The sequence below is a fragment of the Salmo trutta genome, chromosome 23, assembly GCF_901001165.1.
Source record: "Salmo trutta chromosome 23, fSalTru1.1, whole genome shotgun sequence".
Classification (NCBI taxonomy): domain Eukaryota; kingdom Metazoa; phylum Chordata; class Actinopteri; order Salmoniformes; family Salmonidae; genus Salmo; species Salmo trutta.
In genome coordinates this window covers 16,802,847-16,830,727 of record NC_042979.1, presented here as the reverse complement: position 1 = coordinate 16,830,727, position 27,881 = coordinate 16,802,847, and the positions used below count along the sequence as shown (strand labels likewise).

Sequence of the window (27,881 nt, the reverse complement as noted above, 5' to 3'; positions counted from 1 at the left end):
CCACACACGTTCGCACACAGGCCTTGTATCTGTATAGAGCCACGATGAATAGTACATAACCCTCAAATAAAGTCAGACACACACACACACACACACACACACACACACACACACACACACACACACACACACACACACACACACACACAGACACATACACACACACAGACAGCCCTTCTCTGGCACTCTGTCTTAGAGTTGTGTGTTCTCTGGTCCGTCATGTCTTGGCGGCTGTATGATTTATTCCGCCATCCATCTATCTTTTATAATGAGTAGAGTTGTCCTTTTTGCCTGTTTCTCAGCCATCTCAATGATTTATGAACTGTTGGGCTTGACTGCGTATTAGTTCACTCTGCGGAAGATTGGGGAGCCCGGATAGGAGAGTTTTGGCTGTGTCTTGGCTTTTCAGAACATTGCTACATATTCATTTTCATACTCTAAATGTTTTATTTGTTTCAAAGTGTATTATACATGCCAAGTCGTTGTTTTGTTGTTGTCAACCTCAAAACTACTCTCTTGCTATCACTCTTAGAAAATGCCTGCAGTATGACTCAATGGAGTTCATTTGATCTTCATTTCTAGGACTGTTCTACTATACAATACACACAGCTGTCCATGTTCTAAATTAGAATTTGTTTGAATATATACTTGAGTCTCTCTGTGTGTGTGTGTGTGTTTGTGTGTGTTTGTGTGTGATTATGTGTATGAGTAGTAGCTAGGTCGCTTTGAGCATGGCAGCTGTTTGTGTGTGTGTGTGTGTGTGTGTGTGTGCATGTGTATACAGTATGTGCGTGCATTAGTGTGTGTGCATGCGTGCACCTGGCTGTGTGTGTCTTCATGCCTGCATGTGTGTTTGTGTGTGTGTACATTTGTTTGTATGTGTGTACGTGTGCTCCTTCGTGTGTGTGTGTTTATTTTCTGTTGTGGATGTGGGTGAATTAAGGTGCACTCTACATGGGTGAAATTAGGTTCTGGGCAATAGGCATCTTCCTCTAAGTATAGTTCTACCTGACTAAACTGGAATTTCAAATGGATGCAATTGGACTTGACTGGCAGCCAAGCGGCCCAGCGCCTGATATTGCCATCTATCTTCAACCCTCTCCAAGAGGAGCTTTTCTAATGACAGCAGGCTAGGGCAATGGCACAGGACCCGACAGATCTGCCACTCATAGTTAATTCATATGGCTTGTTTACACTGTATGAAAACAGGTAAGAAATGCATTAGCATTGATTTGCCCACTATGACCCAAGCCTCTTCCAGCAGGCTGAACGGCTTTCAGACACAGTGTGTATAAGACTAAATCATGACTTATTTGGTATTGCACTGAAAGTAGGAGTTATTGCGTTGAAGTGAAGTTGTAGTGATTGAAAAAATATACAGTAGATATTAATCTCTCCGGAAGATTAAACCTTTGAAAACGGATTTGGTTATCAGTTTATTACATTGCATATATTTATTTTTAAGAAAAGTACATACTGGTACTTGACTACATTTGTGCTGTATTTCTCTCCAGTTTCTTATCGCTTTTCTTCTGGACCCTGAGAGAATGTAGCAACAAAGTTGGAGATAGAAAATGAGCAGTGTAAAATCCTAGAGCACCCTTGACGGATGCTATGGTTAGATCGCAGTTCTGTTTCACAGGTCACTGTCAAAAGAGGAGCTGGAGAGACAGATGTGCCAGTTATCAGGATAAAAAAACATTAAGGAGATAATTAATTAGTGAGAGAATAAGGGAGAGGAGAGAGAGAGAGAGAGAGAGAGAGAGAGAGAGAGAGAGAATGAGAGACAGAGAATGAGAGACAGGCTAGAGACAGAGTGATAACAGACTGCAGTGAATATTAGCTGAGCGAAAACGGAGTCACAATGAGTCAGGGTTAGGGAGCCAGTAGAGCAGAAGACTACCTTCTAAAGATGAGGTGAGTGTCTAGACTGGCAGACAGTGTTACTGGAACGACAGTCAGCAATGATCGACTGTCACTGTTGGATTAGAGTGAAAGGCCTCTACCGATCCGAGCAAAATGTACCCCAAGGAAAATTCTGTCACCCATTTTAGAAGTAATCTCTTGGATCTGTTTGGTAAGCCCAGCGAGACACAGACATCCCTTGTCTCCAGGGCTGTACAGTTGTGGCCAAAAGTTTTGAGAATGACACAAATATGAAGTTTCACAAAGTCTGCTGCCTCAGTTTGTATGATGGCAATTTGCATACACTTCAGAATGTTATGAAGAGTGATCAGATAAATTGCAATTAATTGCAAAGTCCCTCTTTGCCATGCAAATTAACTGAATCCCCCAAAAACATTTCCACTACATTTCAGCCCTGACACAAATGGACCAGCTGACATCATGTCAGTGATTCTCTCGTTAACACAGGTGTGAGTGTTGACGAGGACAAGGCTGGAGATCACTCTGTCATGCTGATTGAGTTCGAATAACAGACTGGAAGCTTCAAAAGGAGGGTGGTGCTTGGAATCATTGTTCTTCCTCTGTCAACCATGGTTACCTACAAGGAAACACGTGCCGTCATCATTGCTTTGCACAAAAAAGGGCTTCACAGGCAAGGATATTGCTGCCAGTAAGATTGCACCTAAATCAACCATTTATCGGATCATCAAGAACTTCAAGGAGAGCGGTTAAATTGATGTAAGGAAGGCTTCAGGGCGCCCAAGAAAGTCCAGCAAGCGCCAGGACCATCTCCTAAAGTTGACTCAGCTGCGGGATCGGGGCACCACCAGTACAGAGCTTGCTCAGGAATGGCAGCAGGCAGGTGTGAGTGCATCTGCACGCACAGTGAGGTGAAGACTTTTGAAGGATGGCCTGGTGTCAAGAAGGGCAGCAAAGAAGCCACTTCTCTCCAGGAAAAACATCAGGGACTGTATAGTTGGAGCCATAACTAAGTGGCTCGGGGAACAAAACATCAATATTTTGGGTCCATGGCCAGGAAACTCCCCAGACCTTAATCCCATTGAGAACTTGTGGTCAATCCTCAAGAGGCGGGTGGACAAACAAAAACCCACAAATTCTGACAAACTCCAAGCATTGATTATGCAAGAATGGGCTGCCATCAGTCAGGATGTGGCCCAGAAGTTAATTGACAGCATGCGGATTGCAGAGGTCTTGAAAAAGAAGGGTCAACTCTGCAAATATTGACTCTTTGCATCAACTTCATGTAATTGTCAATAAAAGCCTTTGACACTTATGAAATGCTTGTAATTATACTTCAGTATTCCATAGTAACATCTGACAAAAATATCTAAAGACACTGAAGCAGCAATCTTTGTGGAAATGACTATTTGTGTCATTCTCAAAACTTTTGGCCACGACTGTACAGTAGCTCATAGCTCCTGCAGTCCTCTCCCCCGGCCAGGCTTTAAAACACCCTGTTGAACTAATCAAACTCTTTATTGTCCTATTTTATAGTGTCCGCCCTTGAGTTTAGGTGGCAAGATGATTAGTTAAATCATGCCTTTAAGTGTCTGATTGGAACTAAAGCCTGTCGTCCACTTTCCTCTCCAGCTCTCTGGTGTGCCAGCCATGGTTTGAACATTACAGTGCTGTGTAATAAGACCAAGACTAAAGCACCTCCAATACCTGAATGTAGATGTAAACCTGCAGTCACATGATCACAGGTCCAGACTTGACCTATAAAGCCCCACTGCAATACTCTATTGTAAACACTGGACCCATTTCATGTCTCCTGATGCTTAATCCTCTACCCTCTGAGTGACATTGGATTGTTGGTTGGTCTGTGGCAATGGACGTGGTTGTGAATGTAATTGAGTATAAGAAGTGGGTTCATTGTGTTTACAATACAGTATTGCAGTGGGGATAATAACTAACTAATAATTTTGCTTTTGTCTTACTACACAGCACTGTACTTTTCACACCATAACAATTGACCAGATCACAACAGTGTATCGGGGTTCTTGAGACAAGTAGAATACTGAATAGAGAATTTAAAAAGCTTATTGCAATTTCAATGAGGTAGCCATCAGGGAATGAATGAATCAGGAGACGAATTAATGATCGAAAGCAATTGTGCCCGTATGTAGCATGTGTAATCAGCCCATTCTGTGCCCATTCTCACTTTACTAATGAAATCATTGTTATTACCATGGTGCTACAAAGGTACATTCATCCCCAGTTATCAGTCTTTACACCATCTGCCAATGAAGCATGGACTCGTGAGTCATAAATACATAAATGCATCATAAATACAATACCTTTGGAATAACCTTGTTGAATAGGTCCATCAGCTAGTTCAAAAAGTAGAGTTTAGAAAAAAAGTAGACATTTTAATGTCACACATTCACTAACTCTGAATTTCAATGGAAACTGTATTTATAGTGTGTTTGGCTGTCACATCACACTTCACACATTGACATGTCTCTGTAGACGATGACATGGAAAAGCATTAATAACCATTCTATATTGAATGACAATTTTATTCATAGTCTACATCCTAAATGGCACCCTATTCGCTATATAGTGGGCCCTATGGGCTCTGGTCAAAAGTAGTGCACTAAATATGGAATAGGGTGCTATTTGGGACATAGATATACACTACATGACCAAAAGTATGTGGACACATGCTTGTCCAACATCTCATTATGCAGATAATCTGGAATTTTCATGGCATTATTATTTCTCATAAAAACTAGAAGAGAAGCATTTCACCTCTCGTCAACACTCAAACAGGAAATACTGTATGTGCAGTTATAGACATGTTGCTCTGTTTTGAGCCAGCTGCAGCTTTGCTAGGTGTTTCTTTGCTGCACTTGACCGTATTACCGGACAGGAATCAAGATGGGACAAGACCAGAGCCTGAACAACTAGTACAGTTGTGTCATAACTCTCATATGACGTTCTGAAGGATCAGGTTACAGTGTGTCTGCTCTGTAGAGCAGAGGGAGAGCGGGAAGTCAGCTGTTTTATGGTCGGTCATAAAATACGCTGTCCCTACTCTCTGTAGTGTTCGAGATTGGAATGTAAACTGTGGAACACAGAGAGACACTTGTACATCAAAAGTTTGAATAATTAAACAATATTTTTATTTTTGAGAATGTGGGAGTGGTCCGTGGACGCTTAAGGGACAGTCGTGATGAGTTTGGTGACATCATGAAGGACAGGAAACACACATAACTGTATCTCATAAAGTGTACATTTTTCAGCTGTCAGGTTTACATCTAAATATTGTGAAACGCATGTGATTAAACATGAAACTATTTGTGAAAAGATGTCATGTGATGTTAACCTTCTAAATGAGATAATATGGGTTTTCATATAAAGTTAACCAAATCATTGGCCACGCCAACAAAATGTACATTAAGTCAGAGAATGCCGGGACGGAGTCCCCACTTTGGAATGGCGACAATTCTATAGACCATTAGACCAGAAAATATGGAGCTGACGCTACATGTTGACATGGTTAAGATCTACAACTCTATAGGCCATGGAGACCATGCAGCTGTAGTTTTGGCTACACAGCTTGAAATTGTTAAACTCTGAGACTATCGATCACTATCGATCACTACAGACTAAGAGCAAATCCTAGACGTATAATTACTAATCTGCAGCTGGAAATTACGTAAGTGTAGTAGGAGAATACCGACAACCGCGGAAGCATCTATTCTATGCAACAACCATCTGTATGCCTGACGTATCCATTATGAACACAACCAGAGAATTTCTGTCGATTGACTCTCCAGCAGACGGACCGGCGACCACAGGGAGACATACACATACACTCGTAAATATACAAGACATACACTCGTAAATATGTCAATTGCAATTTCTTTTTGAATGAGCGGTCGTTCATGTAAGGTATTAGCAATTTCCATGAGTGTTGTTATCAGCTATGAGTTTCCCGCTCATACCGGTTTAGCCCACTAGGGACTTATCAATGCATTGTGTTAGTAACCAATATCTACTGTTTGTTTGTTATGTAGTTCTGTGATTATTTAGGTAGTTAGTAAATAAATATTTAAGCCAATTTGTATGTTGCTGATTCATCATTTAGGCTAGCGTTCGTGCAGATATCCAAGGGTTTGCGACGGTCAGTAATGAGAACTGATGAGATAATGATACATTAATAGAAGACCAATCGATAAGATATGAAAATGTCTGAAGAGTCGATTCGGGAAATGAGACTCTATAAACGTTTTCCCGTGGTGACCCGACTTCCTAGTTATTTAAAGTTTACATGACTAGTTTAATCACGTAGTAATAATTACACATAGAGAAAATAACAGTCTTCACATTTAATAATAGTCACAGACACAACATTATGGTGCCCCTTGTGAGGAGTCTAAGATAGAATGAGGTCTTCATGATTGAATTAAGTATATATATTAATTGTGCATACATTTTACTGTACAAACAGACTGCGTTAGATACGATACGAATAGAGCCCATAGAAGTTGTCCCAGTGTCGCGTATCTGATGACGTCAGGGTGTCTTAGGAGTTGGTGAAGGCCAGCATCCCAGAGTCGCCTCTTCACTGTTGACGTTGAGACTGGTGTTATGCGGGTACTATTTAATGAAGCTGTCAGTTGAGGACTTGTGAGACGTCTGTTTCTCAAACCAGATACTCTGATGCACTTGTCCTCTTGCTCAGCTGTGCACCGGGGCCTCCCACTCCTCTTTCTAATCTGGTTAGAGCCAGTTTGCGCTGTTCTGTGAAGGGAGTAGTACACAGCGTTGTACGAGATCTTCAGTTTCTTGCTAATTTCACGCATGGAATAGCCATCATTTCTCAGAACAAGAATAGACTGACGAGTTTCAGAAGAAAGTTCTTTGTTTCTGTACATTTTGAGCCTGTAATTGAACCCACAAATGCTAACGCTCCAGACACTCAACTAGTCTAAAGAAAGCCAGTTGTATTGCTTCTTTAATCAGGACAACGGTTTTCAGCTGTGCTAACATAATTGCAAAAGGGTTTTCTAATGATCAATTAGCCTTTTAAAATGATAAACTAAGATTAGCTAACACAACGTGTCATTGGAACACTGGAGGGATGGTTGCTGATAATGGGCCTCTGTACGCCTATGTAGATATTCCATAAAAAATATTCAGTTTCCAGCTACAATAGTAATTTACAACATTAACAATATCTACACTGTATTTCTGATCAATTTGATGTTATTTAAATGTACAAAAAATGGGCTTTTCTTTAAAAAACAAGGACATTTCTAAGTGACCCCAAACTTTTGAACGGTAATGTATATACATTTGCAAAAAAAAACATCCTACATACCCCCGAATTGTCATAATGGGGTATGTAGGATGTTATGTAACAAAATGTGGCTATAATGTAACAAAACTTTACCAAAATATTGATTTCCTTGTCATTTTCATGTCAGAGAAGGTGTAACCCACTTTTCAATCTTGTGTTTTATTATTTTGTTTTGTAAGCAGAAAGGGCCTTCATTTATAGTTTCTGACAGACATTGACAGCTCTAGAACAGTAGTCTCCATCTTACACAAGCTTTTGTGACACCGCAGACAATGTTGACTGCCTTCTCCTCAGTCTGTGAGAGACATTCAATATTCCTAGCCTTGACAGTACAATACTGATGAAGTTTTTCAATCTGTCTTTACAAAGGAACACTACAAGTTGGATCTTGAAATGTAAATAACGTTACTGGTTACTGCAACCACAGTTTTAAGGCAAACCGACAGCCCAGCAGTGTTTAATCGCAGGGATTTTCTGTGCAGGGCCATTTCTGAGAGAGCCATGCAGGCAGTCACTGGGGTATTGTATCCAATTTACCTGAGTGCTGGTCGATGATTCAAAAACTAAAGCCCATTCAGATCAATACAGGGGTTAACCAAAGTGATGCGTGATATCTAGTCCTCTCCTCCTCTCGCTCTCACTCTCTTATTCTCTTTTCCTTTTGTATCGCTCGCTCTATCTTTGTCCCTTAATTCTCTACACCTCTATTTTCAGTCACTATCTTACTCTCTCTCTCTGCGTCCCATTGTCCATTTCTCTCCACTGTTTCTATGTTGTCCACCGGAATTAGGATTTCCAAAACCCAGAGAGGCGCAACCTCTCGATTCAGCATATTTTCTCTCCCCTCTGACATCCATTATAGCATAGTGACAAGTCATCACCTTTCTCCTGAGAACCCAATCTCCATATATTTCTCCTTTTCCCCAGCTAAGATCCACTACCAACCTGCTCTACCCATTCAGAGAGAACACCTCACACAGAACATGCCTGTTGGGCACATGATGAAGTTTGTCATCACCTACCAGATGGTCAGTAACACACATGCACACACACACACACACACACACACACACACACACACACACACACACACAGTCAATAACACCATTTATTAACACCTTTGGCTCATAAGAGACTTGACCCACATTGGTAATAACACTACCACTTTCTCATGTAATGTTCAAAATATATTCTCAGTCTGTACTGTATATGAACATGATTTGTTAAAAACGAAATGTTAGTATAAAATAAATGTGAGATAATGTCTAGATGCTTTTTATAGTGGAGATTTATAAAGTTTATAAATTGCCTGGCTGGAATGATAAGACAGTGGATTGCACAATCAGATGGAACTGTGTAAAAAGGCATTTTAACATAATAGATTTAGCAGGTTATAACTTGTGGGATAGACACCAGCTGGAATGCGGTTTTAACCAATCAGCATTCAGAATTAGAACCACATATAATAATATAATAATAATATACACATGTGGATCTCTTGGGTACCTGTAAACATAGAGGGAATATCAACAATACGGTCAGCACATAACTATATTGTCAGTATCCATTTTACAGTGCCTTCAGAAAGTATTCACACCCCTTTACTTTTTCCACATTTTGTTGTTTTTCGAAGTGAGATTAAAATGGATTTAATTGTCACTTTTTGTCAACGATCTACACAAAATTCTCTGTAATGTGAAAAATGTATTCTTAAAAAAATTCTTCAAGCTCTGTCAAGTTGTTTGTTGATCATTGCTAGACAGCCATTTTACATTTTAGTCATTTAGCAGACGCTCTTATCCAGAGCGACTTACAGTAGTGAATGCATACATTTCATGCATTTTTTAAATGTATTTTTTTTTTTTTTTGTACTGGCCCCCCGTGGGAATCGAACCCACAACCCTGGCGTTGCACACACCATGCTGGCGTTGCAAACACCATGCTCTACCAACTGAGCCACAGGGAGACAATTTTCAAGTCTTGCCATAGATTTTCAAGCCAATTTGAGACAAAACTGTAACTAGGCAACTCAGGAACATTCAATGTTGTCTTGGTAAGCAACTCCAATGTATATTTTGCCTTGTTTTTTAGGTTATTGTCCTACTGAAAGGTGAATTTGTCTCCAAGCCTCTGTTGGAAAGCAGACTGAACCAACTTTTGCTCTAGGATTTTTCCTGTGCTCTGTAACAATTTTGAAAAACATAATTCAACTTTCACATTGTGGGTTATTGTGTGTAGGCCAGTGTAAAACAAAATCTCTATTTAAATAATTTTAACACAACAAATGTGGAAAAAGAACCACACTGAAGGTAAAACACTGTGACAAGATTTGAACATCCAAAGTAAGGATAGAGATTGACTTGACTTGAATTTTAAATATTACATTCAGTGATGTGCTGCATCTGTTACATTTTTGTTGTGTTTTGCGCTAAGATGTCATAAAGTGTGAACTTTGCTATGAGCATTAGTGTGGTTTTACACAGTCATTTAAAACAGCACAATCTCTTCTGAATAGATGGAAGTTCATCCCAACAAGCATAACACATTTACAATCCACTAATTTTGGAAACAGCAGACCTCAAGTGTACTATTAGCTAGTGCATCGGGGGCGATCTGTGTGTGGTAAGTGCATCTAGCTCATCCAGCTGTCATTCCCTCTCTCTCTCTCGCTCGCTCTCCTCTGCTCTCTCTCTGCTGCAGGCATTCTGGCGTGAGAAGGGTTTCTCGGGAGAGATAGTGGCACGACCCTCTGCGGAGTGTCCCTTGAGCGTCACCTTCGACGGCACCAGTCCCAGTGGGAGTGCTGCTCTCGTGGGCTTCATCTCTGGCGTGCAGGCCTACAATTGGAGCTCCAGAGAGGTAACCAGGATGGAGAGATGGATGGATGGAGGGATACGAGGCATATGACGGAGACACAGGGAAGTAAGCATAGACAATATGTGGAGTACACTCTCCCTGAACACGTTTCTATGAAGCGTAGATCATGTTATTAAAGAATGGATATTGTTGAACTGTGAATAACTTGGCAAACGAGGCCCATGTTTTCACCCTGGTTGAACCCAGAGGCATCTATTGGATCATTACCCGACGGCTTCATTATTTTATTAAACATCCGGCTCGTGACAACACCAGTACAGAGGAAAACAGGGACACACAACACCTTACTGTAGACTGCCTGTCACCTACCTGCATACCAGATACTACATACCAGATAGATGACCGAGAATGAGAGAAAAAAACTGTTCCACTCCACTGGTAAATGTGTGTGAGAGAGCTATTTTCACACTGTTTGTGATAGAAAAAGCAGATAGACAGATAAAGTGATCCCTTTCACACAGTCCTGTGTTATCAGCTTCATATGGCAGCAGGTGAGAGACATGTGGAGAGGGAAAGAGAGAAAGAACGTGGGGAGATAGAGAAGGTGTAAATGGGTATCATTTGGCTGAAGAGTATTGGGAAGGGTGCTTACTGGCAGAGTGTGGTAAATGGTGTTGTCACCCTTTTACAGTATATGGGCCAACATGAGTGGCTCCATATCCATTAAAAAAATGTCAGTAGTGCTGAAGTGTTCACTTCAACTTTTTGGCTAAATACAAGCTGCTACCTATTTTCAGCCTTGATATTTGAAGTGGTACACCTGGCTGCATCTCTGCTCTCAAGTGAACTATCAAATGGCAAGGCTTAAACTATTTCTTGTTGTGTCATCCTTGAGCCCTAAAACAAAGAACACACAAAACACTCAAATTGGTATTCTTTCAAAGACGTATTATGAAAAGAGAAAATACAAAACAGATTGCATGCCAGTCCATCTGTGATTATAAGCAGATTAATAAACAAAACTGCATATCAGTGGGATTCTACAAACCAATCAAATAGGTTCCCATGTCGATAATCATGTTTTCTCAACTGAAAATCTGATCAATCCAATTTATTTGTAAAGCCCTTCAGCTGATGTCACAAAGTGCTGTACAGAAACCCAAAGTGCTGTACAGAAACCCAGCCTAAAATCCCAAACAGCAAGCAATGCAGAAGCATAGTGTCTAGGAAAACTCCCTAGAAAGGCCAGAACCTAGGAAGAAACCTAGAGAGGAATGTGAATGTGGTGATCGATGGTATCAAAAGCAGCACTAGGGTCTAGGAGCACGAGGACAGATGCAGAGCCTCGGTCTGACGCCATTAAAAGGGAATTTGCCACCTTCACCAGTGCAGTCTCAGTGCTATGATGGGGTCTAAAACCAGACTGAAGCGTTTCGTATACCGTAATTTCCGGACTATAAGCCGCAACTTTTTCCCAGGCTTTGAACCTCGTGGCTTAAACAATGACGCGGCTAATATATGGATTTTTCCCGCTTTCAATTTTTTTTTTCTAAAAAAAAAAAAACATTCTGTGACGTGCTCAGTTTTTGGACGGCATGAAGCTTTCATTAGACCAATGAAATTGCCGAACGGGTTAAGGTCAAACAACTTTTTTGTTTACTGATTAGATTAAATCGAGCGCTCTCAAACTTCCCATCATTCTGATTACGGTAGTCATTTTGTCACCCTGATTCCTGGGGGCACAACAAAGTATTTGCATCCACTCGACATCAGTGTAAATCGTGCATTTAAGTGTTCAGTGGGAGGCTTGGATGACAAGTGGGGAGAAATCCTTCACTAAAACGGGCCGCATGCGAAGAGCAACTTATGGTCAAGTCTGCCAGTGGGTCCTGACAGCGTGGAGCATTGTCAAAAAATCCACTATCATCAACGGGTTTCGAAAGGCTGGACTGCTGCGTGTTGAAGAGGGCTCAGCTGGGGATTTGCCTCCGGATGAAAGTGACGAGAGCGACAATGAAAACGATCCAATATCGGATGAAGCAATTCTGAGGCTATTCAACTCCGACACCGAAGGAGATGGTTTCAGTGCACAGGAGAAGGAAGATGGTGACCAATGACTTTCTTCGTAGGCTACTGTTTACTGCAAATGTTTTATTTTTTGTTACAAGCCGTGCTTCGTTAAAGCCTATTTATTTTTGTTACAAGCCGTGTTTCGTTGAAGCCTATTTATTTTGGTTACAAGCCGTGTTTCGTTAAAGCCTGTGTAAAGTTCATTTGTTTCAATGTACGGGTAGGCACCTGCGGCTTATAGACATGTGCGGCTTATTTATGTTCAAAATAATACATTTTTTTAAATTCAGTGGGTGCGGCTTATATTCAGGTGCGCTTAATAGTCCGGAAATTACGGTACATTGTTTGTCTTCAGGAAGGCAGTGAGTTGTGGGAGAGGAATGGGAGATTCGATATAGGCCAATAGTTTTTTATATTTTCTGGGTCAAGGTTTGGCTTTTTCAAGAGAGGCTTTATTACTGCCACTTTTAGTGAGTTTGGTACACATCTGGTGGATACCTTTACCTCCCTTATCTCACCTCATTTGCTCACATTGTACATAGACTTATTTTTCTACTGTATTATTGACTGTATATTTGTTTTACCCCATGTGTAATTCTGTTGTTGTATGTTGTCGAACTGCTTTGCTTTATCTTGGCCAGGTCGCAATTGTAAATGAGAACTTGTTCTCAACTTGCCTACCTGGTTAAATAAAGGTGAAATAAAAAAAAAATAAAAAAAATAAATAGAGAGCCGTTTATTATGTTCATCATAGGAGGGCCAAGCACAGGAAGCTCTTTCAGTAGTTTTGTTGGAATAGGGTCCAGTATGCAGCTTGAAGGTTTAGAGGCCATAATTATTTTCATCAATGTGTCAAGAGATATAGTACTAAAAAACTTGAGTGTCTCCCTTGATCCTTGGTCCTGGCAGAGTTGTGCAGACTCAGGACAACTGAGCTTTGGAGGAATATGCAGATTTAAAGAGGAGTCCGTAATTTGCTTTCTAATGATCATGATCTTTTCCTCAAGGAAGTTCATGAATTTATCACTGCTGAAGTGAAAGCCATCCTCTCTTAGGGAATGCTGCTTTTTAGTTAGCTTTGCGACAGAATCAAAAATACATTTTGGATTGTTCTTATTTTCCTCAATTAAGTTGGAAAAATAGGATGATCGAGCAGCGGTGAGGGCTCTTCGATACTGCACGGTACTGTCTTTCCAAGCTAGTCGGAAGACTTCCAGTTTGGTGTGGCGCCATTTCCGTTCCAATTTTCTGGAAGCTTGCTTCAGAGCTCGGGTATTTTCTGTATACCAGGGAGATAGTTTCTTATGACAAATGTTTTTAGGGTTGCGACAGCATCTAGGGTATTGCGCAAGGTTAAATTGAGTTCCTCAGTTAGGTGGTTAACTGATTTTATACTCTGACGTCCTTGGGTAGGCGGAGGGAGTCTGGAAGGGCATCTAGGAATCTTTGGGTTGTTCGAGAATTTATAGCACAACTTTTGATGATCCTTGGTTGAGGTCTGAGCAGATTATTTGTTGCGATTGCAAACATAATAAATGTGGGTTTGATAGTCCAGGATCCACAACATTTATTCCATGGGACAAAACTAGGTCCAGAGTATGACTGTGGCAGTGAGTAGGTCCGGAGACATGTTGGACAAAACCCACTGAGTCGATGATGGCTCCGAAAGCCTTTTAGAGTGGGTCTGTGGACTTTTCCATGTGAATATTAAAGTCACCAAAAATTAGAATATTATCTGCCATGACTACAAGGTCCGATAGGAATTCAGGGAACTCAGTGAGGAACGCTGTATATGGCCCAGTTGGCCTGTAAACAGTAGCTATGAAAAGTGATTGAGTAGGCTGCATAGATTTCATGACTAGGAGCTCAAAAGACAAAAACATGTTTTTTTTTGTAAATTTTAATTCTCTATCGTAAATGTTAGCAACACCTCTGCCTTTGCGGGATGTGCGGGGGATATGGTCACTAGTGTAACCAGGAGGTGAGGCCTCATTGAAAACAGTAAATTCATCAGTGTAACAATTAGACCAAGGTGCAGCGGGAACGTGTATACTCATCTTCTTTATTAAATCAAAAGAAGGAAAAACAAACAAATCACGTATACAAAACAATGACCGACACTAACCAGTCCTGTCATGTGCACAGACACAAACCAGGAGACAACTACCCACAAATCCCATTATAAAAACACCCCTATACATAGGACCTTCAATCAGAGGCAACGAGGAACAGCTGCCTCCAATTGAAGGTCAATCCAATGAACTAAACATAGAAATAGATAGACTAGACTGAACATAGAAATACACTAACATAGAACATAGACCAAAAAACCCCGGAACACATAAAACAAACACCCCTCTTACATAAGTACATAGCCCAACAAACCCCGAACCACATAAAACAAACACCCCCTGCCACGTCCTGACCAAACTACAATAACAAATAAACCCCTTTACTGGTCAGGACATAACAATCAGGCTTAAGGCATGTTTCAGTCAGGCCAATCACATCAAGATTATGATCAGTGATTAGTTCATTGACTATAACTGCCTTGGAAGTGAGGGATCTAACATTAAGTAGCCCTATTTTGAGATGTGAGGTATCACAATCTCTTTCAATAATGGCAGGATTGGAGGAGGTCTTTATTCCAGTGAGATTGCTAAGGCGAACACCGCCATGTTTAGTTTTGCCCAACCTAGGTCGAGGCACAGACACGGTCTCAATGAGGATAGCTGTGCTGACTACACTGACTGTGCTAGTGGCAGACTTCACTAAGCTGGCAGGCTGGCTAACAGCCTGCTGCCTGGCCTGCACCCTATCTCATTGTGGAGCTAGGGGAGTTAGAGCCCTGTCTATGTTCGTAGATAAGATGAGAGCACCCCACCAGCTAGGATGGAGTCTGTCACTCCTCAACAGGCCAGGCTTGGTCCTGTTTCCGGGTGAGTCCCAGAAAGAGGGCCAATTATCTTCAAATTATATCTTTTGGGAGTGGCAGAAAACAGATTTCAACCAGCGATTGAGTTGTGAGACTCTGCTGTAGAGCTCATCACTCCCCCTAACTGGGAAGGGGCCAGAGACAATTACTCTATGCTGACACATCTTTCTAGCTGATTTACACGCTGAAGCTATGTTGCGCTTGGTGACCTCTGACTGTTTCATCCTAACATCGTTGGTGCCGACGTGGATAACAGTATCCCTATACTCTCTACACTCGCCAGTTTTAGCTTTAGCCAGCACCATCTTCAGATTAGCCTTAACGTCGGTAGCCCTGCCCCCTGGTAAACAGTGTATGATCGCTGGATGATTTGTTTTAAGTCTAATACTGCAGGTAATGGAGTCGCCAATGACTAGGGTTTTCAATTTGTCAGTGCTAATGGTGGGAGGCTTTGGCGTCTCAGATCCCGTAACGGGAGGAGTAGAGACCAGAGAAGGCTCGGCCTCTGACTCCGACTCGCTGCTTAATGGGGAGAACCGGTTTAAAGTTTCTGTCGGCGGAATGAGCGACACCGATTGAGCATTCCTACAGCATTTCCTTCCAGAAGCCATGAGAAAATTGTCCAGCTGCGGGGACTGTGCGAGGGGATTTATACTACTAACTGTACTTACTGGTGGCACAGACGCTGTTTCATCCTTTCCTACACTTAAATTGCCATTGCCTAACGATTGTGTCTGAAGCTGGGCTTGCAGCACAGCTATCCTCGCCGTAAGGCGATCGTTCTCCTGTATATTATAAGTACAGCGACTGCAATTAGAAGGCATCGTGTTAATGTTACTTAGCTTCGGCTGGTGGAGGTCCTGACAAACCACGTCCAGATAAAGCATCCGGAGTGAAAAAGTTGAATGAAAAAAGTTGAGTAAGGGAAAAACTAAAAATATAAACGGTAATTAAAAAGTAAAAACCGTAAAGTTGGCAGGTAGCAAAGTAAGGTTGGCAACAAAACGCACAGCAGCACGTAAACAGGTGAAACAGATCAGGGCTTCCTAGTAGTGATGTTACGTTTGATACTGGAGCTCCAAGGCCTGCGTTGAAGTCGCTAAGATTTCAACATGGAAATGTTGGACTTGAGCCTTGATCTTTAATTTCTTAGATAGTAAACATTCATACCGTAGTAAAAGACTAGTTAATTCATTATGGACACTGACCTATTTATGACCTGTTGCTCCTAAAGTGTATGGTCATAAAAAACATTAATCAGTGTTTTATTAAGCAGAGGAGACATGTTAACTGTCTGAAGTAACCCTCAGTTTAAACCTATATAATGATACGTTATACTGTATGTCATGAAATGGAGTTTTAGAGGAATACTCTAATCTGGCAACATCTGTCCCTCTGTGCTGTGTTGAACGTGGACTTGTGTTCCTCTGGTCTCCACACCCCATCTCTCCTACTATAACTCAACCAGAGACGTGAGGTATTCACATCCATAGACCACCAGCGGACCTCAGCTTGAACGGGCTTCTTGGAACTGCATTCATATTTTAACAGGCCAAGCATATTTCTGTGCATGATGAGAGAATGTGAATTCAAAGCTTCAGGATTAAGACTCTAATTTCTCCTCCTGTTCAGCTGAGCGAGAGGAGGGATGCTGTCATTCTCAGCCTGGTGAAATACCTGGGAGAGGAGGCTGCCAGCTACATCCACTATGAGGAGAAAGTAAGTGTCTAATTGGCCTAGATATAAATGTCATAGAATGTCAAGCCTGAATAGGACAGTCATACTTGAACGTTGGGTCTTAGCGGCTGCATAACCCCCTAAACCTCTTCGTATTTAATAATATGCCTAGTATAATATTCTTTATATAGTTACAAATACCTTTGGTTTAAAGACACTGGGAAACCTTGGGACTGTGTTGGATGAGCAGTAGACTGGAGCCTCTCCACTACACCCATTGTTCCGTCTGCTATCACGGTTCCTGGCTAATAACTGCCTCAACAACTGCACACTGGTTTTTCTCATAATATCTCTCCAGCAAGAACATTTGAGCAGCATGAAGTGCAAGGGTCAATCACTTCCCTGGGACTAGTCAGTCTTGTAGGGAAGTAGAAAACACAGATCGCTTGTCGCCGTGACACAACACACTACCCAGATTGACAAACGAGCACATTGGCCTGACAGATGTTGTCTGTGGCAATATGTTAGCATTCTGCTCCCTGGGCGGCTTTTCATGCGCTTAAGCTTTGAGTGGCGAGGAAGAATTGCCTCCGAGGAATCCAGGGCTATGGAGGGCATGGGGGGTGATGATTTTCCCTGCTTGACTAGTTACGAGACTCTGGAGGGAGAAACAATATAGAGAGATGGATATCAACAAGTAGGAGATACAGTGAAGACTGAGAGAGGAAGTGAGTGGACAGATGGATTCACACACAACACAGTGGGACTATTAGTGCTTAATTTGAGGATCCGGCACCTCTCAGATTTGACTTAGTTCGTTCCGACACCTATTTGCCCCGGATCCAGTATCTCTCGCAGCATGATTTATTAATTATTTCACTGTTCGCACTGTAGACATTCTAATAAATGCGATCAGCATTAAATCAAGTTGCCTCCTTGTTATTTCTCCCGCCCCCCAGAAAGACCATCATGTAAAAGCGTGGGAATCCTGCTATGTAATCATCTATCCTACCACACTGATTCCAGACCTGCTCTCTTATTTGTAGACATAGAGTTTATGGGGAGGGCCAGTGGGGTAAGTAACTGATACTGGCACAGGTCTTGTCTTGGTAGTGATGGTCAGCTAGTGAAGAGGTCCCTACATAATCATGTCACGTAGCTAGGCTAGTCATCTCACTACTGAATTTGAAACGTGGGAAAGACAAATAAATCAAATCACCACCGGCACCTCCACTCATGCAAAATTCAAATCTGGGCTGTACAGCGACAGGCCCGCTAATGGGGGAAATCGACTGTTAGGAGTTAAATGGACTTGACATGGGGAGAGTCATTGTGGGAGGTTTTGAAAACTAAGGTAGGAACATCTTTTTCCTTTACAAACTTATTCTGTACTGTGAAATGAATATGATATTGTCACATAGGCAGGAGGCCTATATATTCTCATATGTGTTTTATGCTGTAGTCTACATTGATTTATTTTATTTGAAGTTCTATGCAGATATTGTGATAATTGTTCTACTGCTACATTGATGTCTGGAAAATGCTATGAAATTCGAGTCTTGTAAGCCCTACAGCTGAGTATGTGTGCATATGGCAGGTGTTCTGATGTATGTTACTGTACATTAAATATCTTGAAAATGTGTCAAAAAAAATTCTGACTTGTGTAAGCACCATAGCTATACTCGAGTACGTGGGCATACTATAGAGTATAGCCTACGTATGGCGGGTGTTCTGCAGTGAGTCCTAAATTGCTTTGAATTAATCAGCTGTCCGTTTCACCCCCATAGATAGTAGGCTACTTGGCTGTTTACTCCAGATAACCCCCTTCTCACGCTCACTATGTGTTCTGGGACCTCCCAGAACAAATGAAGTACTGGGGAATATGACACACATTGGTAACCTAGAAGAGGTGTGGTGCGTTGAGACATAATGTTGCAGAGAAAGCAGCATCATTTTGCAGAGAAAAGCAGCATCATTTTACAGAGAAAAAGCAGTGTAATTTTACAGAAAAAAGCACAAACCTCGTTATTTTATCTCTGGTTTTCAGTAATTGATTAATTTCCACATGCAAACACATTAAACACATTAACATAAAACATGTTGTGTTGTATGTAGTGAATAGAGAAGCCTGTGTTGGTGTGTCTGCTTCTGTTGTTGTAGTAAATAGAGATGTGTTGTGTTGTGTTGTTGTCTCTAGGACTGTACTGTGTGTTCTAGATGTGTGTTCTAGATGTGCTCTGCTGGTTGTTGTGTTGCAGGACTGTGTGTTCCAGATGTACTCTGCTGGTTGTTGTGTTGCAGGACTGTGTTCTAGATGTGCTCTGCTGGTTGTTGTGTTGCAGGACTGTGTGTTCTAGATGTGCTCTGCTGGTTGTTGTGTTGCAGGACTGTGTGTTCTAGATGTGCTCTGCTGGTTGTTGTGTTGCAGGACTGTGTGTTCTAGATGTGCTCTGCTGGTTGTTGTGTTGCATAACTGTGTGTTCTAGATGTGCTCTGCTGGTTGTTGTGTTGCAGGACTGTGTGTTCTAGATGTGCTCTGCTGGTTGGTGTGTTGCAGGACTGTGTGTTCCAGATGTACTCTGCTCTGTGTTGTCAGGACTGGGCCTTGGAGGAGTACAGCGGTGGTTGTCCTGTTAATGTCATGGCACCGGGGATGCTGACATATTACCACCCCAGCCTCTGCATGCCCTGTGGCAGGTAATAAACCCTGCTAAGCTGCTACTGTTCTAAACCTCCCCTCTAGTCCCCTCCATCCCTCCTCTTCATCGGCACCATCCTACCTGCACGTAACGCCACTGACATATCTACCCTGTCTATATTTACCAATGACCACTATTATACCCTGCTCCTTCACCACCCACATCTTGTCTATGCTCTTTCCTTCCACCATAACACACTCACACACACACACACACACACACACACAATCAGCCTCTGTAACCACCGTATGGCCCCATAACAAACCCGCACCAGCACCAGCTAACCCCTGAGCAACGACCTGAACTAACATAAAGGAGAACAATATGAGTGATTACTTCTTCACTATGAGGCATTCGTCGAGGCCCAAGGAAAATGGATGTGGGGTCGGAGGGGACATCGCTTTCTTGGGAAGACGGTCACATAATGAATTTGCAATGGCCTGTTAGGAGACACACACAGCTGAACGGATGCTCATCCATGGACAAGAGAGATGGACGAAAAGAGGGGAAGAGAGGGGGAAAGAGTTAGGGAGATAGTGAAAGAGGGATGGAGAGAGAGGGAAAGATAAATGTAGAGAGAAAGAGCACACATGAAAAAAAGACTACCGTTTACTCTAGAATACTACAGTATTTACTTTAGAATTCTATAGTAAACTGTAGTATACTGTAGAATATTATACTACACACTGTAGTATCCCTCGATCGTGTGTAGTACTTATTATAGAATGTTGTAGTATACAACACTAAATACTACAGTATTATCTGCAAAAAAACCCTACAGTCCGCAAAAACACAACACTTTTTTAACTATATTAAATACTACAGTATTCAATTTGCATACAGTCCATTCAGAAAGTTTTCAGACTCCTTGACTTTGTCCACATTTTGTTACATTACAGTCTTATCCTTATTTTCCCCTCATCAATATACACACAAAACCAATAATGACATAGCAAAAACTGGTTTTTAGAAATGTTTGCAAATTCATAAAAAATGTCAAACTGTAAAATCACATTTACTTAAGTATTCTGACCCTTTACTTAGTACTTTGTTGAAGCAGTTTTGGCAGCGATTACGGCCATGAGTCTTCTTGGGTATGACGCTACAAGCTTGACACAACTGTATTTGGGGAGTTTCTCCCATTCTTCTCTGCAGATCCTCTCAAGCTCTGTCAGGTTGGATGGGGAGTGTCACTGCACACCTATTTTCAGGTGTTCGATCGGGTTCAAGTCCGGACTCTGGCTGGGCCACTCAAGGACATTCAAAGACTTGTACCAAAGCCACTCCTGCGTTGTCTTGGCTGTGTGCTTAGGGTTGTTGTCCTGTTGGAAGGTGAACCTTTGACCCAGTCTGAGCTCTTAAGTAGGTTTTCATCAAGGATCTCTCTGCACTTTGCTCCGTTCATCTTTCCCTCGATCCTGACTAGTCTCCCAGTCCCTGCCGCTGAAAGACATCCCCACAGCATGATACTGCTACCCCAATGCTTCACCATAGGGATGGTGCCAGGTTTCCTCCAGACGTGACACTTGGCATTCAGGCCAAAGAGTTCAATCTTGGTTTCATCAGACCAGAGAATCTTGTTTCTCATGGTCTGAGAGTATTTAGGTGCCTTTTGGCAAACTCCAAGTGGGCTGTCGTGTGCCTTTTACTGAGGAGTGGCTTCCGTCTGGCCATTCTACCATAAAGGCCTGATTGGTGGAGTGCTGCAGAGATGGTTGTCCTTCTGGAAGGTTCTCCCATCTCCACAGAGGAACTCTAGAGCTCTGTCAGAGGGACCATCGGGTTCTTGATCACCTCCCTGACAAAGGCCCTTCTCCCTCGACTGCTCAGTTGTGCCGGGTGACCAGCTCTAGGAAGAGTCTTGGTGTTTCCAAACTATTTCCATTTAAGAATGTTGGAGACCACTGTGTTCTTGGGGACCATCAATGCTGCAGACATTTTTTGCTACCCTTCCCCAGATCTGTGCCTCAACACAATCCTGTCTCGGAGCTCGGCTTGATTTTTGCTCTGACATGCACTGTCAACTGTGGGACCTTATATTGACAGGTGTGTTCCTTTCCAAATCATGTCCAATCAATTGAATTTACCACAGGTGGACTCCAATCATGTTGTACAAACATCTCAATGGAAACAGGATGGACCTGAGCAAAGGGTCTGAATACTTATTTTGGTTTTACATTTTCAATACATTTGCAAACATTTCTAAAAACCTGTTTTCACTTTGTCATTATGGGGTATTGTGTGTAGATTGATTCGGATTTTTAATTTCTAATCCATTTTTGAATAAGGCTGTAACATATCAAAATGTGAAAAAAGTCAAGGGGTCTGAATATTTTCAGAATGCACTATGTGCAAGCAGCAATGCCCATATAGAGCACAACAGAATCTGTGGATTACCCAAACCTCCCATATCTCTCATCCAGACCCATGAGGTGCTTTAAGATCACTGCATGATCACCAGCAGCATACCACCCTGCATCCTTCTGCTGGCTTGCTTCTGAAGCTAAGCAGGGTTGGGCCTGGTCAGTCCCTAGATGGGAGACCAGATGCTGTTGGCGGTCCAGTAGGAGGCATTCATTACTCTGATCTAAAAAAATATCCCAATTCCCCAGGGCAGTGATTTGGGACATTGCCCTGTGTAGGGTGCTGTCTATTCCCCAGGTTGTTGCTGTAAATAAGAATGGGTTCCCAGTCAACTTACCTGGATAGAAAATTAGAGGAGATTTTAAATAATGTAAGACACTGTAATGACTTTAAAGAGTGCCCCAATGAATGGAATCCCTAACCAGAGGATGTTCACTGTTTGTTATAGTGTTGGACAAACTCTTGTTCTACCCTTCATTATAACTGTGTGTCAGCTGAGGATGAACAGCCCAACACACAAACATTCTCCACTCACATGTAAGTGATCTGTATATACACTGCTCAAAAAATTAAGGGAGCACTTAAACAACACAATGTAACTCCAAGTCAATCACACTACTGTGAAATCAAACTGTCCACTTAGGAAGCAACACTGATTGACAATACATTTCACATGCTGTTGTGCAAATGGAATAGACAACAGGTGGAAATTATAGGCAATTAGCAAGACACCCCCAATAAAGGAGTGGTTCTGCAGGTGGTGACCACAGACCACTTCTCAGTTCCTATGCTTCCTGGGTGATGTTTTGGTCACTTTTGAATGCAGGCGGTGCTTTCACTCTAGTGGTAGCATGAGACGGAGTCTACAACCCACACAAGTGGCTCAAGTAGTGCAGCTCATCCAGGATGGCACATCAATGCGAGCTGTGGCAAGAAGGTTTGCTGTGTCTGTCAGCGTAGTGTCCAGAGCATGGAGGCGCTACCAGGAGACAGGCCAGTACATCAGGAGACGTGGAGGAGGCCGTAGGAGGGCAACAACCCAGCAGCAGGACCGCTACCTCCGCCTTTGTGCAAGGAGGAGCAGGAGGAGCACTGCCATAGCCCTGCTAAATGACCTCCAGCAGGCCACAAATGTGCATGTGTTTGCTCAAACGGTCAGAAACAGACTCCATGAGGGTGGTATGAGGGCCCGACGTCCACAGGTGGGGGTTGTGCTTACAGCCCAACACCGTGCAGGACGTTTGGCATTTGCCAGAGAACACCAAGATTGGCAAATTCGCCACTGGCGCCCTGTGCTCTTCACAGATGAAAGCAGGTTCACACTGAGCACATGTGACAGACGTGACAGAGTCTGGAGACGCCGTGGAGAACGTTCTGCTGCCTGCAACATCCTCCAGCATGACCGGTTTGGCGGTGGGTCAGTCATGGTGTGGGGTGGCATTTCTTTGGAGGGCCGCACAGCTCTCCATGTGCTCACCAGAGGTAGCCTGACTGCCATTAGGTACCGAGATGAGATCCTCAGACCCCTTGTGAGACCATATGCTGGTGCGGTTGGCCCTGGGTTCCTCCTAATGCAAGACAATGCTAGACCTCATGTGGCTGGAGTGTGTCAGCAGTTCCTGCTGGCACTGATGCTATGGACTCGCCCGCCCGTTCCCCAGACCTGAATCCAATTGAGCACATCTGGGACATCATGTCTCACTCCATCCAAGTATTTAATAAGATTACTGCATTCATTCAGATCTAGGATGTGTTATTTTAGTGTTCCCTTTATTTTCTTGAGCAGTGTATATCTATATTAATATAGGAAGAGAGAGAGACCCATTCAGTTGGTGAAAGGCACTGTTGTTAAAGTGACCCAGGTGTTCAGGCATAAGTAAGCCAACGCATCCATAATGCATGCAGAGTAAACATGTTTTTGCTAGAACATGCTGGAACATCTGGACAGTGTTTTTATTCATAGATGTTGAGAGTCATTGAAAAAATGTTGTTGTTTTCTCTTCAGAGCCATGTAATAGTATCTAATCACATTTTAGATCAGAGTGTTCTACTACAGGCTTTCTGCTACGGGCTCTCTATTAGCAAATCATCTCAATCAGAAGTAAATAACACGTTGTCCTGTTTAAAGCATATTCTAAGTGCAGGTGTCATTTCTCATTAACTTTCACTCTGATGTCACAGATAATCACCTCCGCTTGTTTCAGGAAGCAAATCAATTGTACTCTCATCGTTGAAATCTGTTCCTATTTAGCATTGACAAGCAATGAAAATAAGCATGGTAAACATTTCAGTGTGAACAGCTGGCAGGGAGTGATAACTGTGAATGCGGATGATTCCATACTCTACATGTAAGCATCCAAAGCCAGTGCGCTCACTGAAATTCTAAGTAAGGAATTACAGTCAGTATCAGAATGGGTGATTAATAATAAACTGGTCTTAAATACATCTACAACTAAAATCATTGTAGCTACACTATATATACAAAAGTATGTGGACACCCCTTCAAATTAGTGGATTTGGCTATTTCAGCCACACCTGTTGCTGACAGGTGTATGAAATTGAGCACACAGCTATGCAATCTCCATAGACAAACATTGGCAGTGGAATAGCCTTACTGAAGAGATCAGTGAATTTGAACGTGGCACCGTCAAAGGATGCTACCTTTCCAACAAGTCAGTTTGTCGAATTTCTGCCCTGCTAGAGCTGCCCCGGTCAACTGTAAGTGCTGTTATTGTGAAGTGGAAACATCTAGGAGCAACAACGGCTCAGCTGCGAAGTGGTAGGCCACACAAGCTCACAGAACTGGTTCCGGCAAGTGCTGAAGGGCGTTGCGCATAAAATGTGTCTGTCTTCTGTTGCAACATTCACTACCGAGTTCCAAACTGCCTCTGGAAGCAACGTTAGCATGATAACTGTTAGTCGGGAGCTTCATGAAATGGGTTTCCATGGCCGAACAGCTGCACACAAGCCTAAGATCACCATGCACAATGCCAAGCATCTACTGAAGTGGTGTAAAGCTCGCCGCCATTGGACTCTGGAGTGATGAATCACGCTTCACCATCAGGAAGTCCGACGGATGAATCTGGGTTTGGTGAATGCCAGGAGAATGCTACCTGCCCCAATGCATAGGGACAACTGTAAAGTTTGGTGGAGGAGGAATAATTGTCTGGGGCTGTTTTTCATGGTTCGGGCTAGGCCCCTAAGTTCCAGTGAAGATAGATCTTAACGCTACAGCAACTTTGTGGCAACAGATTGGGGAAGGCCTTATGCTTTTTCAGCATGACAATGCCCTTGTGCACAAAGTGAGGTCCGTACAGAAATGGTTTGTCGAGATCGGTGTGGCAGAACTTCACTTGCCTGCACAGAGCCCTGACCTTAACCCCATCAAACACCTTTGGGATGAATTGGAACGCCGACTCCAAGCCAGGCCTAATTGGCCAACATCAGTGCCCGACCTCCCTAATGCTCTTGTGGCTGAATGGAAGCAAGTTCCCACAGCAATGTTCCAACATCTAGCGGAAAGTCTTCCCAGAAGAGTGGAGGTTGTTATAGCAGCAAAGGGGGACCCAACTCCATATTAATGCCTATGATTTTGGAATGAGATGTTTGACGAGCAGGTGTCCACATACTATTGCTAATGTAGTGTATTTGGTTCAAGACATTCTCTAAGACCTCAGCCTTAACTGGAGTTGTGCATAAATGGTGTGACCATTGAGAAAGTTGAGGAAGTTAAACTCTTAGGTATAACTGCGGCAGCGTAGCCTAGTGGTTAGAGTGTTGGATTAGTAACCGAAAGGTTGCAAGATTAAATCCCCGAGCTGACAAGGCACAAGTCTGTCGTTCTTCCTGAATAAGGCAGTTAAGCCACTGTTCCTAGGCTGTCATTGAAAATAAGAATTTGTTCTTAACTGACTTGCCTAGTTAAATAAAGGTAAAATAATTTGGTGGTCAACTCATATTGACAATGTTGTAAAGATGGGGAGGGGTGTTTCTGTTATAAACAATGTTTTTATTTTTTTACACAAAAATCAACTGTACTAGTTTTTCAGGCTCTGGTCTTGTCCCATCTTGACTACTGTCCGGTAATATGGTCTGGTGCAGCAAATAAATACCAAGAAAAGCTGCATCTGGCTAAAAACAGAGCAACTTCGCTTAATCTGCACATACAGAACTAAGATCAACAAAATGCATGCCAGTATTTCCTGATTGAGGGTTGACGAGAGATGAACTGCTTCTCTTCTAGTTTTTATGATAAATATTACTGTGATGAAAATTCCAGATTGTCTGCATAATCAAATAACATTAATCTCAGACACACATACATACTGTATGCCCAAGACATGCCACCAGGGGTCTCTTCACAGTCCCCTTGTCCAAAATTCACGGCAACGCACAGTATTATATGGAGCCGTGATCGCATGGAACTCCCTTCCAGCTCCAATTACTCAAGCAACATCAAGAAAGATTAAACAAAATGTCATGGAACGGCGGGGACTGTGAGGGGACACACACATAAACACACACTAACACACACATTATTTTGGGGGGGTTGTAGTGTTTGTATTATTGTTACATTTTTCTGTTGTATTGTTTGTATATTGTTGTATTTTAAATTTGTGTGTGACTGTCCTTCTATCAGTGTATCAGTGTTTTGTTACTTGTCATGTATTGTGTTTTATGTGGATCCCAGGAAGAATAGATGTTGCTCCTGCAAAAGCCAATGGGGATCCAAATAAACAAATAAAATGAACTCTCCTTCCCAGGATCCACTGGGCCGGCACGGAGACGGCCACCAAGTGGTGTGGCTACATGGATGGGGCAATTCAGTCAGGTCAGAGGGCAGCCCTTGAAGTCCTAGCCAGGCTGTGCCCTTTCACCCTGACCCAGGAGGAGCAGGACGCTATGCAGGCTGCCCAGAACCAGAACCATGACTCTGGACCATGCCAACACTTACCTTCCACGTCCCATCTCCGCAGGGCTCTGATCCTCACCACGCTCATCATGGCCACTGCTGTACTATTGGCTCAGCCCCAGCTCTGCCGAGACTGGATTGGACAAGCTCGGCAGGTAGTGCTACGGAGGTTTGCTTTGTGGCAGTAAAATATGCTGTTGTGTTGGCAAAACATCCACTTGAGAGGGAAATGCCTCCCCTCACAGATATCTAAAGATGTTAAATACGATTGAATTATCTGTGACATACAGTACGGTTAACACTGTTTGCCTGGTGGACATGTTTCATTTAAAGAAATGTAATGCTTGTACGGTGTAATGTGGTGGTGGGTGAGACTATACAGAAAAAACACTTTTACTTTGGACTGCATTGTACTGTAAGTAAATTAAATTATATGTAAAGGGCTTTATTTGTGAACATTCCCCACAGTCGTATTAAGTCATACAGTGCCGTCAGAAAGTATTCACACCCTTGACTTTTTCCACATTTTGTTGTGTTACAAAGTGGGATTAAAATGGATTTAATTGTAAAAAAAATTGTCAACAATCTACACAAAATACTCTGTAATGTCAAAGTAGAAGAAACATTCTAAAATGTAAAAAAGTGTATGAAAAATAAAACACATATCTTGATTACTGAGTCAATACAGAATCTCCTTTGACTGTGATTAAAGCTGTGAGTCTTTCTGGGTAAATATTTGCCCATTATTATTCAAATTCTTCAAGCTCTGACAAATTGTTTTGATCATTGCTAGACAACCATTTTTACATCTTGCCATAGATTTTCAAGTAGATTTAATTCAAAACTGTAACTCGGCCACTCTGGAACATTCACTGTCTTCTTGGTAAACTACTCCAGTGTAGATTTGGCTTTGGGTTTTAGGTTATTGTCCTGCTGAAAGGGGAATTAATCTCCCAGTGTCTGGTGGAAAGCAGACTGAACCAAGTTTCCCTCTAAGATTCAAACCTCTGCTGTTCCATTGCGTTCATTTTTTTATCCTGAAAAACTCCCGAGTCCTTAATGACTACAAGCATACCCATAACATAATGCAGTCACCACTATGCTTGAAATATAAAGAGTGGTACTCAGTAATGTGTTGTATTGGCTTGAAAATATGGAGAGCGGTACTCAGTA

At 42.4% G+C, this 27,881-nt stretch overlaps 1 protein-coding gene across 6 annotated transcripts in view; it reads left to right on the top strand.

Moving 5' to 3' along the window:
* The window catches only part of si:ch211-127i16.2 (probable flavin-containing monoamine oxidase A), a 43,113-nt gene extending 15,626 nt beyond the window's left edge, over nt 1–27,487 (top strand). For 2 of the 6 annotated variants that reach the window (XM_029709253.1, XM_029709254.1), the window contains exons 8-12: nt 8,162–8,262; nt 9,935–10,093; nt 16,689–16,775; nt 19,291–19,430; nt 26,560–27,487. In XM_029709253.1, coding sequence (XP_029565113.1) covers nt 8,162–8,262; nt 9,935–10,093; nt 16,689–16,775; nt 19,291–19,430; nt 26,560–26,896 — 824 coding nt within the window. In that variant the 3' untranslated portion in view covers nt 26,897–27,487. The other 4 variants (XM_029709255.1, XM_029709256.1, XM_029709258.1 and 1 more) reach the window with 4 other exon arrangements.
* The last annotated feature ends 394 nt before the right edge of the window (nt 27,488–27,881 follow it).